Genomic DNA, 14707 nt, shown 5'->3' with positions numbered 1-14707 from the left:
CGGCTCTTCAGCTGCAGTCTCTGCCAAAAGTCCTTCCCCTCCACGGCATTCAGCCTAGAATGAGCTGGGCTTCTCCCTTTTATGCTGAGGCAGTAGTTGGAGCTTGCCCAGAATGGTTTGAGTGGGTGGACTTCCGCTGCCCATAGCATGGGATTAATCCTCTCTTGTCCAGTGTGTGATATGCACACCCCATCACTATATGTAAAAAGATCTGTATGCGTCTGTGTAAGGGAGAGAGAGAACAAGGTGAGTTGAAACTTTTATGACTTCTAAAATACTAAACCAGTTTTTTTCAAACTTGAATGCTTTTCTTTCCTCAGGGAGAATTATAAAACAAGCCAAGTTTGAAGTTTCTAGATGCAGACATTTTTGCAATAAGAAAGCGAAGAAACTCCATTTGGAACATATAGGGAACATCCCTGTTCCCTCACTATAATCAAAAAGCATTTGTAAGGGTTTTACTCAAATGCTTTTGTGGGAAGACTGTGCACAGAGTGTGCATTATGTTGTCATTGGACTAACACAATACTCATCATTAATAAGGTAGAATCATGAATAGAACTGATCAAATCCAGGTATACATAAATTTTTTTTTGTCTTTAAAGGCAAAAACCACATCACCGTTTTAGGAAAGTCTAACATTCCAAACAGTGGGTTTGTCCATTGACTTCAATGGATTTTGGATCAGGCTCAGAATGCCGTAGCAGGTAGGAATACAGTTTCCCAGTTACCAACCATGCATGTGCACCAATGTCTGAGATCACAGATCAGTGGGAGGATGTTTAACAACATAATAGACTTGGGTTTTTTTTTGTAATAACACCGGTGTGTTAACTCCTACTGTAATTTTGCTGTGATGGGGCAAGGAATTGCTCTAAATAGCTGTGTTCTATCGGATGCTGTCTATCAGATTTGGCCATTTTTAGTGTAGTAATTGAATATGCCCTATTAAAATATTAAGCAGAGTGGTGATTTTGTAGACTACTGCTTAGGGAAAACTTCACTGACCAGGAAACTAAATTGGAATTGAGCCATAGTCTTCAGAAAGATCTGGCTTGAGTGCTGATGAAGTGCAGCACCCATACATATGCTCTTGATTATTTTTCTCCAGCAAATTCTGGTCAAAAGAGCGGGTTAAGATTACCACTGCAGTGAAAGAAGTTAGAATAATTTTCATTTAAATTGGTTTGGCAGGGCTTAGCAGAGTGGACCCCCTGGCAGTTGCTAGCCTCTCTTGACGTGACACATCAAAGAAGTCAGTAAGACACTAGCTGTTTCTGATAGCAGCATGACGCACCTTTGGAAGATGACAGACTCAAAAGTCACAGACCCAGGCTCCAACAGTGAAAGGCTGCAGGAGGCTTTGACGCACCACCCTATGGGACCTGCCGACTTTCAAGAAACAGAGCAATTTCTTTCACTTTTTCTCTTTCACCTGCTTGAATGCTGCTTCGTGAATGGTTGATATTAGGAAAATGATTGAGAACTGGAGACATTAGAGATAACAAAGACCTAATTGGGTCATCTTGGCTATTCCACAGCCGGGGCAGCATTGTTCTCTGTGGTATATTTTTAAATGCTTTGTCCATATAATTTTAAATGACTTGCATAATGGAGCTTTCACCTTTTCCTTTGGGAATTTTTCCATGATCTAACAGAGATCATTGTTAGGGAAACTTTCCTGATGTTCAGCCAAATTTTCTATTGTTCACTTTCATCTAGGTATACCCATTATGTCATCCTCAACCAGAAGGACAAAAAAAACCCCCAAAACTAAACTTTCTTCAGGTTTACACTCATCAGATTGTGTGGTGAAAGCAAGGAATGGGGAAACCCACTGGTGATTGTAAATGTTTGTTTGGAACGACAAACATCGAATGCACATAATCAAAGAGTTTCCTATGTTAGGTGGAGAATAACTCTGAGTCAGAAAGTAGAATATCCAGCTAGAGAAGTAATCCTGGATTTAGTTCTTATTAATAATGGGGAACTTAATGAGATTGTGAGAATTAATGGGGGAGCTTGGTACCATGGACCATGAGCTACTTCGATTTAGCAGAGTAATTAGTGGTTTTGCTGAGCACAGCAGGTTTTAGACTTCTGCAAGGTACATTTTGGAAAACTGCAAAATTAAAGTATTTATCCTGCAATGAACTCTGTGTGGGCCTTTGGGGGTCTGCCTGTGTAAAGGTCATTGTAGGATCAGGCCCCTAGTGAATAAGAAGTGGTAGAAAGGGATTTTAAGATCCACCCATCTGGATGACCTAATAAGGCTTAATATGTTAATTTCCAAAGAAAAAGAAATTTCCAATGTACAGCGCCTTTATGAGGATACTCAGTCAGCTAAGACTTTTAAGTAAAAAGAAAAAGAGCAATTGCCCTAGTAATTTAATAATTAATAGTTATCTTAACACTGATAGAATGAGACTCATTTATGGAGTCAGAGTAATTAGCTAACGAACTTACCAAACCATTATTCATTATTTTTGAAAAGCCTTGGAGAAATGGGAGGCACTAAAGTAATGGAGAAATACAGTTGTGGTACAAGCCTTCAGAAAAAGAAAGAAGGGTGTTTCTGACAGTAGCTGCTGAGTAAACCTAGTAAAACAATGGAACAAATATTAGGAAAAAAAATCACTAAACATCTCGAATGATATAATCTCTTCTGCTATCAGACGTGGAATATATTTTCTTATGAAATATTGCCAGAAAATAAAGATATTGACAAGTTGGATAGAGTACAGAAAAGAGTAACTGAAAGGAATAGGGGGCTGAAGGGCTTTAATTATGAGGAAAGATGAAAAGCTTTTGTTAATGTTTAATTTATCTGACTAACAACTAGAGCTTTGTGGGGTGGGACATGATAACTGTCTGCCGATATGTGGCGTACACACCACACATTATTTAGGGAGATACAAAGAGTTATTAATTAGGAGTATTGTGATAAAATAAAGAAAGGGAAATTCAAATTGATTATCAAGAAAACTTTCCTGACAGCAAGCGGTACAAGACTGTGGAATATTCTCCTAAGGGAAGTTGTGGAACCCATACTGCTCAGTACATTAAAAATTACACTGAGTTAAGCTCTAGACAAAATATGGTAAGGAACAGTCTTGGTTTACCAAAGGATGCACTAGGTGGCCTAATGGATATTTTCTTCTATATCCAGTTTCTTTGAGTCAAGGATCCTGCATTATGTTTTCCCTCTAAGTCTTTAACATTTAATTGAAGAAAGCGACCATGTTTGTGTGGCATGAGTTGTTTTTTATAAACCCATGCTAGTTATTGCTTGTAGTTCCATTATCCTGTAGGTGCTTACAGATTATTTTCCTCTTGGACAGTTGTTTGGTTATTCGAACAGTAGTTTAAGTTAGTTTTTCAGTGAGTAACTATCAGGATTGTCCTTTCGTCTTTTTTGGGAAAGTTAATGTCCTATTTGTGTCCCCCAATACTCAGGTGTTTCTCCAGTTTTCCTTGGCTTCATAACAATGTCAGTAGCTCAGTACATTTGTTAGCAAAAAATACATTTAGTAATCTATGTTGCAGACCATCCAGACTCAGTGAATTAGTATAGATTTTTTTTAAAGCATTCTTCATTTTTTCTTACTGTCTGTATGCTTTTCATCTTTTTTTCCTTGTTATTAAAAAAAACATTCAGTAGCTTTTTAGAATCATTGTCAATTTCCTGTCTCCCACTTCTCTTATTAATGAACCTATGGTATTTGTATTTGTTTTCCTCTGATATATTTGCAAATTGTTACCCTTAATTTAAAAGGAGAAATGCTTTGGGGAAAAATATAAAGGACTGTTTTAAGAACCCAGGAAATTATCAGGGTATGTATGTAAAAAATGCAGAGATATAAGATTGTAAAACACAATATTTGAAAATCAGGTTCTCCCTGATTGCCAGTGCTGAGTTCAGGGCTCTTTGTGTCCCATGTTACAGCTGATAACATCACTAATGCCACAGACCTTGTCCTGTAAAGCAGCACGTAGACCAGAATTCTACTGAAGTCAGTGGGACTTCTCACGAGCGGAAGGTTTTTCTTCAGTTGCAGGATTGTGGCCTAACACAATTGTAGAAGTGCGGATCTCGGGGCTATTTACATGTTCGTGACATGTTTAGGCCTGGTAGGGGAAATGCAGAACCATGAACTCAGAGCTTGCAAGTAAAAAGTCATTTAGTTTATTTTTTAAATGAATTTCTCTGTTATTTTTAACTCAACATATACGTTGTGTTAAGGATTTGGGGGTCTCGGTTTGATTTATTTATTTATTTTAAGAAGGCATTTCAGTCCACCTTTAGCCAGAGTGCCTTCGTGATAAAATTCCTTTTGAACTCCACTGTGAATATTCAGCCTTTCTCTTTTTTTTGTTTTTTGTTTTGTTCTTTCTTTAGAAAATTCCCAATGCACTGTGGGCCAGTCTGATCCAGGAGCGTCTGTCAAATGTGGACTGCATCAAACAAGTAAGAATTGCTCCTCGGAGGGCCAGTGGATAAGCACTTACACGACTCACACACAGTAGTTAGCATTCCAAGTCCCGAGCAGAGGAGGGAATGGGGGCAAATCAACAGGGGCTCAGGAGCGGATTGCTTTCTTGAACATCCATGGAGGGAGTTTGCAGCTTTACTAACAGGATAAAGGGGAGGATGAGAGTATGCATATGCTAATCGTATAGCAGCAAGATGATCAAAGGCTGAACAAGCATAGCTTTGTTGATTGCCTGGGGCAACTGGCAGAGTTATAGTGGACAAAACAGATAAACAGAAAATTCATAAAAATCAGTATATTGATTTAGATTTTTAAAGAGCCCTAATGTTTATCATTTCATTTCAATCTCCTCTGTTTTTCATCTTTATCTTTTTTTTCCCCCTCCATGCTAGGAAATGCTGTATTTGAACATACACTCTTCTAGGTAATAATTAGTAAGTTCGTTATTAGGTTGCAGAAATGGGCAAGTGAATATGCTTGAATATGCCCATGGGGGCAAGGAATTCATAAATGTATGTAGGGTGTCCTAAACTGGAACTTCTGAAGTAGATTAATACTGGACAAACTGAGTGCTTTGAATCTGGACTAAAGGAAAGCCCAACCCCCTCTTGTGTATTTCCTTTAGTTCAGCAGAAGCTGTTATGGTTTATTGAGTCAATAATCAGCCCATTATTAAGATTGTTAGAGCCATAACAGTCTGTTGGGTATAAAGCCTCTTTCTAAGTTATGCCATAACACAGACTATGCAGTATATGGTGCACTTTTCTAAAATGAGTGTACAAACCACAGTCTATGTTAGATTCATGCAGTTTGTGGTGTAGCAGCTGAACTGTGCCTCAGTTTACCCACCTGCAGACGGCACTTCCTGCCATCATAGGGATGTTGAGGTTTGCCATTTAATAAAACCTTGTCCCTTTTTGATGTCACTGCCTGGTTTGTTCATTGAGTAATGCAAAGACAGCCGCTACTGTTGGGATAATGTCTTATTAAAATACTGAAAAATCCTCTCCTAAAACAGCCTTAACATCAGGGACAGGAGATAATTGTAAGTGCCAAAAATGTCATGTAGCCCGTGTTTCCATGATTTGTACTGCATTTTGTAATGTTCTGCAAATTCTAGGCTTTTGTTTTAAAAGGAAAAATAGAAGCCTTGTTTATTTTACAAAACCAACCACATTTAAACACCCGGGGCAAGAATATGATTATAACATGTCATGGTCCCATCGTCACAGGTGACACCAAACAATGGATACCACTTACTTGGGCCACTATCTTGTTCTTTAAGATGGTAGATTTTTGTGGCACAGGTGGTGTTAACTTTTCTATCTATTTTTGTTGCAAATATATAGCTATGACCATGTAAGTGGTGTGGTACTGTCCTGTGGCAGAAAATGCTCTCCAGCCAAGCAACAGCTAAAGTGTGCACAGTCCCATTGCTCACTCCATTACCACTATGAAGTCTGAACTGAAAGTGTTTACATGCAACCATTTAAATGGTAATGTGGAAATTAAAAAAAAAACAAAAAGAAAATCAAATGCAAAAAATGACATTAATACACTATGGTTACGTATTTGCAGTTCACAGAAGGCCACACGGTGGTACCATTAATTGCATTGTGCTGTATCTTATTCCTTAAGTAATTCCATTCAAATCTAAAGAGAAGGCATCAAAGGAATAAACAAATCACAGTCTGTAATTTCCTACATTGGGAAAAATATTTAATAAAGCACTTTTCAATCAAACGGCTAAAGGTATAACACAGTGCAATGACTGGAAGTTGAAGCTAGACAAATTCTGACCGGAAAGAAAGTGTCATTTTTAACAGTGAGCGTAATTAACCACTGGAACAATTTATCAAAGGCTATTGTGAATTCTCCATGATTGGCAATTTTTAAATCAAGCTTGGATGTTTTTCTAAGAGGTGTTCAAATGGAATTATGTTGGGTAAGTTCTGTGGCCTGTTATATGAGGTCAGACTAGAGCAAGGGTTGGCAGCCTTTCAGAAGTGGTGTGCAGAGTCTTCATTTATTCACTCTAATTTAAGGTTTTGTGTGCTAGTAATGCATTTTAACATTTTTAGGAGGTCTCTTTCTATAAGCCTATAATATATAATTAAACTTTTGTTTTATGTGAAGTAAATAAGGTTTTTTAAATGTTTAAGAAGCTTCATTTAAAATTAAATTAAAATGCAGAGCCCCCCGGACTGGAGGCCAGGACCTTGGCAGTGTGAGTGCCGCTGAAAATCAGCTCGTGTGCTGCCTTCGGCACGCGTGCCATAGGTTGCCTGTCCCTGGACTATATGATCAAAATGGTTCCTTCTTCCCTTGGAATCTGAGAACCTGTTACATTATTTCTACATATTTTAGAAATAAAGTGGTTTAAAACACATGAATATATATTTAGCTAAATATGTATTTACTAAGGAGACTGGAGTCATCTAAAAAATCAGGGTATGTTTTGTAACCTTTCAATAAGATTTTTTTTCCAAATTATCGTGTATTAAAAACCCCCAAACAAATATATACCGTAATTTTACAAAGGGAAATTCATAGACCAAGTACCTGATTCACCACTACGCTAATCCAGTTTTATGCCAGTGTAACTCCCTTGAAATCAATAGGGTTACAGCTGCATAACACTGGAGTAGCATAATGATGAATCAGGCCCCAGATAGCTAAATTACATCATCTATAATGAAAGGCACAACTTTATTAATCAAGCTGATGCTCCTTCCTAAATCTAGCTGTTATTTCCCCTTTGAACCCTCATGCTATAGTGGTATGAGTCCAGGACTGAAAAAACTATGGAATAGCTTTTCAGTACATTATCTATAAGACTTCCCCTCCCCGGTCCTTTTTTAAATGGCCCATTTTCTTTGCATTTTAGCATGTCATGGCACACTCTCCATCTCTCAGCCACTGGAAGATTTGAAACAATCATTTTGAATTGTTAGAAAGAAATTAGTAAAGAAATTGGGGAAAAAACCTAAATGTCTGGGAAGTGGTTGTCAGTTTTCCTGTACAAAATACTGTATGCCTTAATCCATAATTTATCTGTTCATTTTGAATTTGCAAAGTAGAATTAAACTTCTGCACTGCAAATCATTATACTTGAATTATCTGGGTCTGCTTAGTTTCTCTTAGAGCTTTTTTAAGATGATCTGCCCTTTTTTTTTTTTTTTTTTTTTTAATGGTGATAGATGTTTATCCCTTCAGGCTAAATATCTGGTGGTATTTACTGTATCTGCATAAATGGACTAAATACATGCTGGAATTAAGCCTTTCTGTGTAGCTGTAGAATGTGTTAAAAAACCCAACTACACAGTACAGTGTCTTGTACATTTATATGGTATTTTAAATTAAATAATTTAACTGTTGAACTCAAATGAAACCAATATTGTCAGCTGTGGGTATAATTGAAACCGAGCAGAATGGGGGAATAGAAACAACCAAAATTTTATATTGAAGTAGTGCTGTGAGACTGTCAGATATCTGCAGCAATTCTATGGCAAGGAATGATTCAGTTTATTGTACGATTGTTGCCCCCACAATTGGATATGAACGTTTTAATATTTCTCTAATTGAGTAAAATCAGCATTCTTATCATGCCACTTAATAATAGTGACACAGTTCTGACTTGGAAGGCAGGGAGTGTGATCTAATGGCTAGACCAGGAGACTGGGAGGTAAGATGCCTGATGGCTATAAAGTGCTAGATGGAACTGCTTGCTTGTTCTCAGAGACCAAACCCCTTGAAATAAAAATAATTACAAATCACAGTAAAGCCCAGAATGAAATCCAGGAGTTCTGAGTGCTAATCACTAGACACACTGTCCTTGCATTATCAAAGAAAGGAGTATCTATACTAGGTTTTTATTTTTACTCAGATTTGCCACCATAGCTACCACTGGTGCAACTCCACTGGCAGTGGAAGCGATGGGGTCGCTAGTAAAGACAAGGTTACAAACTGCCACTAGTGTTTTAAAAAGCATGTTGTTTAACCATGGTCAATCAGAAATGATAGCTGCTGGTGCATTGTGTACACTAGTGTTTCCACTGTTGTCACCACTAGTGGAGGTGATTGGTGGTAGAAATGGTGGGAAATTTTAGAGAAAGAGGGTGTGTACAGACAAGGCCTTGAAAGCAGATTCTGTTTACTGGTGAATAATTCTTCAGTTTAGGAGTTTTTGAAAAACACCAGAGTCTTTCTAAACCCTTTGTAATGTGCTCCCATCCGTCACAGAATCCATATTCTCTCTTGCTGAAGCACATGTTTTTAACAGATAAGTTTCTTATGTGTTCACTGTGCTGCTATTAAGATAGGTGTTGACATTCTTCAATATGCAGACAAATTCCACTTTTCTCCACAGGTCCTGTGCACGCTACACTTTTTTGCCCCATATTTTCCACAGTTGCTACTGCTGTTTAAGCTCCACTGGTGGTGGCAAAGATCAGAGTTTGAGTCAAGAAAAGGCACTTCGAGTTACTGACATTTTAAGCATGTAGATCTGCTTCAAGTAGGACATCATCATGCTTAAAATTCCAGCATCTGCCTGGAATCCTGTCACTCCCATTATCGTTACTGCCAGTAGAACTGAACCAGTACTTGCAGTGATGGGACATTTGGGGCAATAAAAACTTACAGACATCTCCAAATAAACCAAGTTGAGCAAAAAGGGAGTGCTTGCTACTAGTTCAGTTAGATGTGAGTAAGTTCACTGAGCTCTAGAAAGAATGTATAATGGTACTGTAATCAACAGTGACTAAATGTATGGATGTCCTCTTCTTGTGCATGTTCAATTTCCATATGAAAGAGGATCCGTGCATTTTTATTACTCTTTTTAAGTGAAATCTCATACAATTAATATTGTGGACTGTAGATTTTTGAATTCTTTGTATAGATTTATGGTATATTGCTCATAACATAAGTCAGTATTTTATACTGAAGATGTTACTAGATTGTAGAAGCAGTGTGCTGGACCATAGTACCACCAGATGTTTGTTTTATTTCTCCTTGTGGTGTCATTGGGCTGGCATTAATTGCACAGCTTTCATCCCACTGACAGTAGGAATACAGAATTTTTTGTGCCATTGTTTTGACACTCACAGGTTTATGGATGTCACAGGCATCCTCTAAGGAGTACAATTTTATTGATCAACAGCTCTGCTGAGACTGTATGTTGTGTGTTCCTCTAATACAAATGTAGTTAGGACAGCAAGGGATCAGGTGGGTAGGTCTTACAGCATACACAGAAAACTTACTGCAAGCATTATGTTAGAACCAGGGACTTGTGAAGCTGATATGCAGCTGTTTCATCTTATAGAGTTAGTACATGATGTCTAAAGCTCCACTGGCTATTACCTAATTCTTGGTGCTGTTGGGATGTAATGTTGTGGAATGAATTTACAGAACTGGAGAAGTCTAGTGTAGAGGTTGCTAGGTGGTGAATTTGCACCCTTAGGAATGGCAGTCTGAGAGAGGGGCAGTTGAACCTTATGCACCGGTCTCAAGATCATTTGGGAACTAAGCCTTTGCCAGTGATTAACTTGAGTAATTGGAGTATTTCACTTGTTAAAACTAAGCAGTTCAGGAGAGTAGAAGAGGTGTTTGGGTGTAAAAAGTGATGAACTCACACTTGCATTGGTTACAGGATCTTTGGTGGTTGTTTGGTGAATGAGATCATGTAATCAGTGTGCCAAATCCTGCCTCCAGTTTCATCTGTGCAACCCTATGCAAGTTGATAGTGTACCGTGTTAGACAAGTGTAACGGAGGGGAGAATTTGTCCCATTAATATCAATTTATTTGTCTACACAGGACACGGCTTCTTATTCAGTACTGAAGCTACCAAAATGTTTTTTATGTGGGCAAAGAGTTTCCTTTCCAATAAAGAGATTGACAAAGTGTGACCTCGTCCAACCTCTAGTCCTCCTTGTGACGGGTTGCCCCCTCCCCCACCTGATGTACTGGAGTTTCACCAGCCTGCCTGTTCCACCTGCCTGGGTTTCCTTACATTGTCCTGCTGAACCAGGCCCTCAAGCCTCCTCCAGCCTCCACACAGGTAGGGACACGCCCAGCTTCAGAAAGACACAGACACTGAAATCAGCTCTGCCTGGGAAGGCTTCAGCTAAGGAATTGCCCAGCACTCAAGTGCATCCCCTCTGAAATGTAAACCCAAAATTGTATCATCTTGCGCTGCACAGAGAACTGCACAGCGTAAGCTCATGAAATTCACCCCCTTCCTCAGTGTGGAGGAAGATCTGCACAGCTTTCCTCCCCCTAGTTCTGAATTCCACAAACTGGTTTTAGAGAAAACAAAACCAAGTTTGTTAGATTTTTAAAAGATAGATTTTAAGTGATTATAAGGGATCACAAACAGATCAAAGCAGATTACTGAGCAAATAAAACAAACACACAAACTAAGCTTTAATACACGAAAGAAACTGGTTACAGGTAGTAATTTCTCACCCTAAATGTTGTTTTAGGCATTTCTTTTATAGGCAGACACCTTTTCCAGCCTGGGCTCAGCTCTTCTTTCCCCCGCCCCCTTCGTCCTTGTTTCTAAGACATTTTCAGCAGTCATCCTGGGCAGGGATTCCATGAAGAATGAACCCTGATTAACTCACTTCCCTGCCTTAAATAGGATTTACATATGGCGGGGTTTACTTTGTCTTTCAGTGGGATTCCCACTCCCCTTAGTAGAAAATACTGGTATTCTATGATGGAGTCCAGTACCAGGTGACGTGATCACATGACCCTGCAGTGTCAAAGCAGCCATGAGTCAAAGGCCATTTGTAGCATTCCAGGAAGCTTCTCAGGAAGGTGGGAGATTAGCATCTTCAAAGTCCTATTGTTCTTCCTAATGGCCCATGCAGACTGATTGCATTCTGTCATCTGGGCATTCCCCAAGTACAGACACTTTTGTAATTGATACATAGTCAATATTCCTAACTTCAGATACAGAAATGATACATGCATACAAATAGGATAATCATATTCATCAAATCATAATCTTTCCAATGATATCTCGCAAGACCCATCTTGCATAAAACACGTCTTAGTTATGCGATATTCATATCATAACAATATCTCTGAAGAATATGAAGTGTAGTGTCACACTCCTAATACCGACAAATTGCAGGAATCAGCTTGTCAGTAGATACTTTCACATATACTGCCTTCTGTATAGTGATTATTGTGGCATCTTTGCTAGGTGTGTACTTCCCTGATTTCCTTTGCTCTTGTCCCCCTAGTTCATAGGGATGGTGAAAGAGGATGGGCACAGTACAGAATAAAGGATGGGCACAGTAAAATAAAGGAGTAGTTCACTGCAGAAAATATTGTGCAATGCAAGCTTATAGAGATGGCATCAAAAGGCCTGAGACAGTACATTGTATTTGCAAGAGGTAGTTGCAGTCATGGGAGAGTTTCAGTCGACAAAGGTTATGCAGCCTACATCAGTCTGGATGCTCCAATTCTTGTAAGAATTATTATGTCACCTTTAGGTCTGTCTGCTTATCTCAGTATTTATACTGCACTCCTTTCCCCTGTATCTGACAGTCTTAGAGAACAACTTGGGTCCACAGTGGACTTTAATCATTGATAATTTTTTGTTGTTTGGTTACCTCTCCTTTCTTTGGATGAGAAGGAAGGGCATATCATTTTTTTTTTTAATCTGAATGTTGTGGGAAAACAATGGTGAAGACATTTTGTTCTGAAGGCAGCAAGATTTGTGGTCTTTCTAATCTTTTGTGAAAGGGAGTGCCAAAGCTGTGGGCCTGTGGCTGAGAATTCTTTCTCAAGTCTAATGTGATTGAATGGTGATTTTCTGCATTTCTTCACTTCTTTGTCTTGTTCTAACCCTATCTGTGTCAATAGCTTTCTATTTTTGTAATAAGTTTTGAGGATACTCAGGCCAAACAGTAATAAAGCTGAGTATCAGAGTAGCTATTATTTGGGTGGAAGGTGTCACTCACTGATAGGTTGATAGCAATACTGCACTGCAGCAAAGGACACCCATGTTTGAGAATGACCTTGGGTTTCTTCCTCTTCAGATTCCTTGAATTTGAAGGAGGTGATATCCATACAAATACCTCATTGCTGCTGATGTACACAGGGAGGTAGGTGTCCAAGGAGCACTTTACTTGACCTTAAGGCAAGAGCTGAATGCCATCTTTATCACTGTCTTGAAGTTGGAGAGGATTTGAGGGTCCAATTGTGGAGAGTAGATGATGGCCCCAGAATGAAGCATTATGGAATCGTCAGGACCCTAGCTTCTATTCACGGCTAAACGTGAGGATGTGCTGCCTATGCTTGGATTGCCTGGAGGTTATTGTTATCAAGAAGAGAAAATAGGTGATTTCATAAAGAAACACATTCTTATCAAGTGAAGTTACTAATTACACTTTAATGATAGTCAGGAGGGCAGAAAAGACCAGTGTTTGCATAAAGCATGATAGGCATATTTTAAGTCAGGTCTTGCTCTGCTGTATGTTGCTACCTCTTGCTTAGTTCCCAAGCCACACTCCCTTTTTACTGTCTTTTTTTTTTTATCTGTGACATCTGCTTGGAGCTTGTCCCTCCTGTGATACCATACTACTTGCAGCTGTTCAGACCTCCAGCTCTGAGCTGTGCATGGGGTGCCCTGAGCATACGGCCTTTTTGATGTGTGATAAAACAGAACCAAGCCACTGGGGGTATGGAGAGGGAATGCATCAGAATATCAATAAACCTGCTCTGAACAAAGCTGCAACTCTGTGGTAGAATAGACATTTCACTGAAGTGTCAAGTAGATGGATAATGTATTCTAATTAGGGACTACTGGTACCTCAGAATTCAGAGACCTTGGAAATAAGATCCAAAAAACTAACTATTTATATGGGGTTTATTTATTATGTATTTGTTTAGTGCCTTAAAATATATTTGTTACAAGCAGCTATTCACTGAGCTATGATTTCTTACTTGAACTTTTAGCCATTAAATTGTATGCTATCTGCTTTAAGGGACTTTGGCATTTGTGTAATTGTATGTGAATCTTATAAAGTGTGTTGCATCTTGTTAAAAGGATCATCCTCTGTCTCTTGTTCATTGCCGAGTATTTGCTTTTGAGTTGTAATGTTTCTAAACTGCCCTGGCACCAGAAATCTTGTAATATGTTGTTTAGTTTAGATTGCAAAGAATACTAAACTAGGAATGGAGATAGCGGGACAGGTCCTCAACTGGTGTAAACTGGCATAGCTGCATTGATGTCAGAGGTGCTATGCTCATTTACACCATTGTAAGATCTGGGCCACTGTTGCTACAGGACTTGGTTTCACATGTGTGGCTGAACAGAGTGCATTTACAATACAATGCTTAGGTTCCTAACATACTGCTAAATCATCATAGAATCTATTTCTGTTCTCTCTCCTCTGTAACTCTCAAGGGGAAAATTGATTTTTTAGCACCTGTGTGACCTTATTCAGCAGTTCATCCTAATTTGATAAAGCAAACACTGGGAGTGGCAAAAAATGGCTTGCAGTTACTGGAGTCTTTTTTTTAATTGCCCTCAGATAACTGCAGGATGGCATGTTAGTGATATTGGGCTAATTAGGGAATTTTTAGTAGTCTACTCTTTTTTGTGTGTGTGTAATTGAATGCCCTGATTTCCTCCTACAAAAATCACTGAGGTGTATGTTTCCCTGAAATAATTCTAAAATTTGTGTGGGAGATGATGATGGTTGCTAGCTAATGCAATACAGTATTAAAATGTCTTTTTTCATACAAAGATATGTTCTTTCAGCTTCCTTACCACCCCAGGAAGTTATTGGGAGTACAGTGACAAAGACTTGTTCAGCTAAACAACTAACAAAGAGAAATTTAGACAAAGTTTAGCAGATTTAGGCCACGTCCAGACTACCCGCCGTATCGGCGGGTTAAAATCTCAAAAGTGCCCAGTACTGAAACTATCAAGCTTTCAAAACATCAAACTACTCTCCGCTCGTTGCATGTGATTATGATATTCCATAGAGGAGCTCAGTGTGGAAGAGTCTTCATCAGTCATTCATTTCAGAGGCTTGTATGGATTGTACTAAACGATTTATTGGAAAAGCACTCTGAATATGTGCATTATCCAAATCCTCCTCTTGTTTTAGGGTCAGGATAAGATTATGATCCTAAATCTCTTCTAAAAAATGTCATAGGTTGAACTTGTCCACTCGGAAAGAATGAAATGAGG

General features: G+C 38.8%; 1 protein-coding gene across 3 annotated transcripts in view; it reads left to right on the top strand.

Annotated features, from left to right (window-relative positions):
• AK8 (adenylate kinase 8) overlaps positions 1 to 14707 on the top strand; it is a 106863-nt gene that overhangs the window by 21508 nt on the left and 70648 nt on the right. For 2 of the 3 annotated variants that reach the window (XM_030535499.1, XM_030535498.1), the window contains exon 5: positions 4400 to 4468. In XM_030535499.1, the coding sequence (XP_030391359.1) occupies positions 4400 to 4468 (69 nt within the window). Of the gene's footprint in view, positions 1 to 4399; positions 4469 to 12567; positions 12612 to 14707 lie in introns of those variants that run through there. The other variant, XM_030535500.1, reaches the window with a different exon arrangement.

This window comes from Gopherus evgoodei, chromosome 16 (genome assembly GCF_007399415.2).
Source record: "Gopherus evgoodei ecotype Sinaloan lineage chromosome 16, rGopEvg1_v1.p, whole genome shotgun sequence".
Classification (NCBI taxonomy): Eukaryota; Metazoa; Chordata; order Testudines; family Testudinidae; genus Gopherus; species Gopherus evgoodei.
The sequence above is the reverse complement of the archived record's forward strand: the minus strand, read 5'-3'. Positions and strand labels throughout refer to the sequence as shown.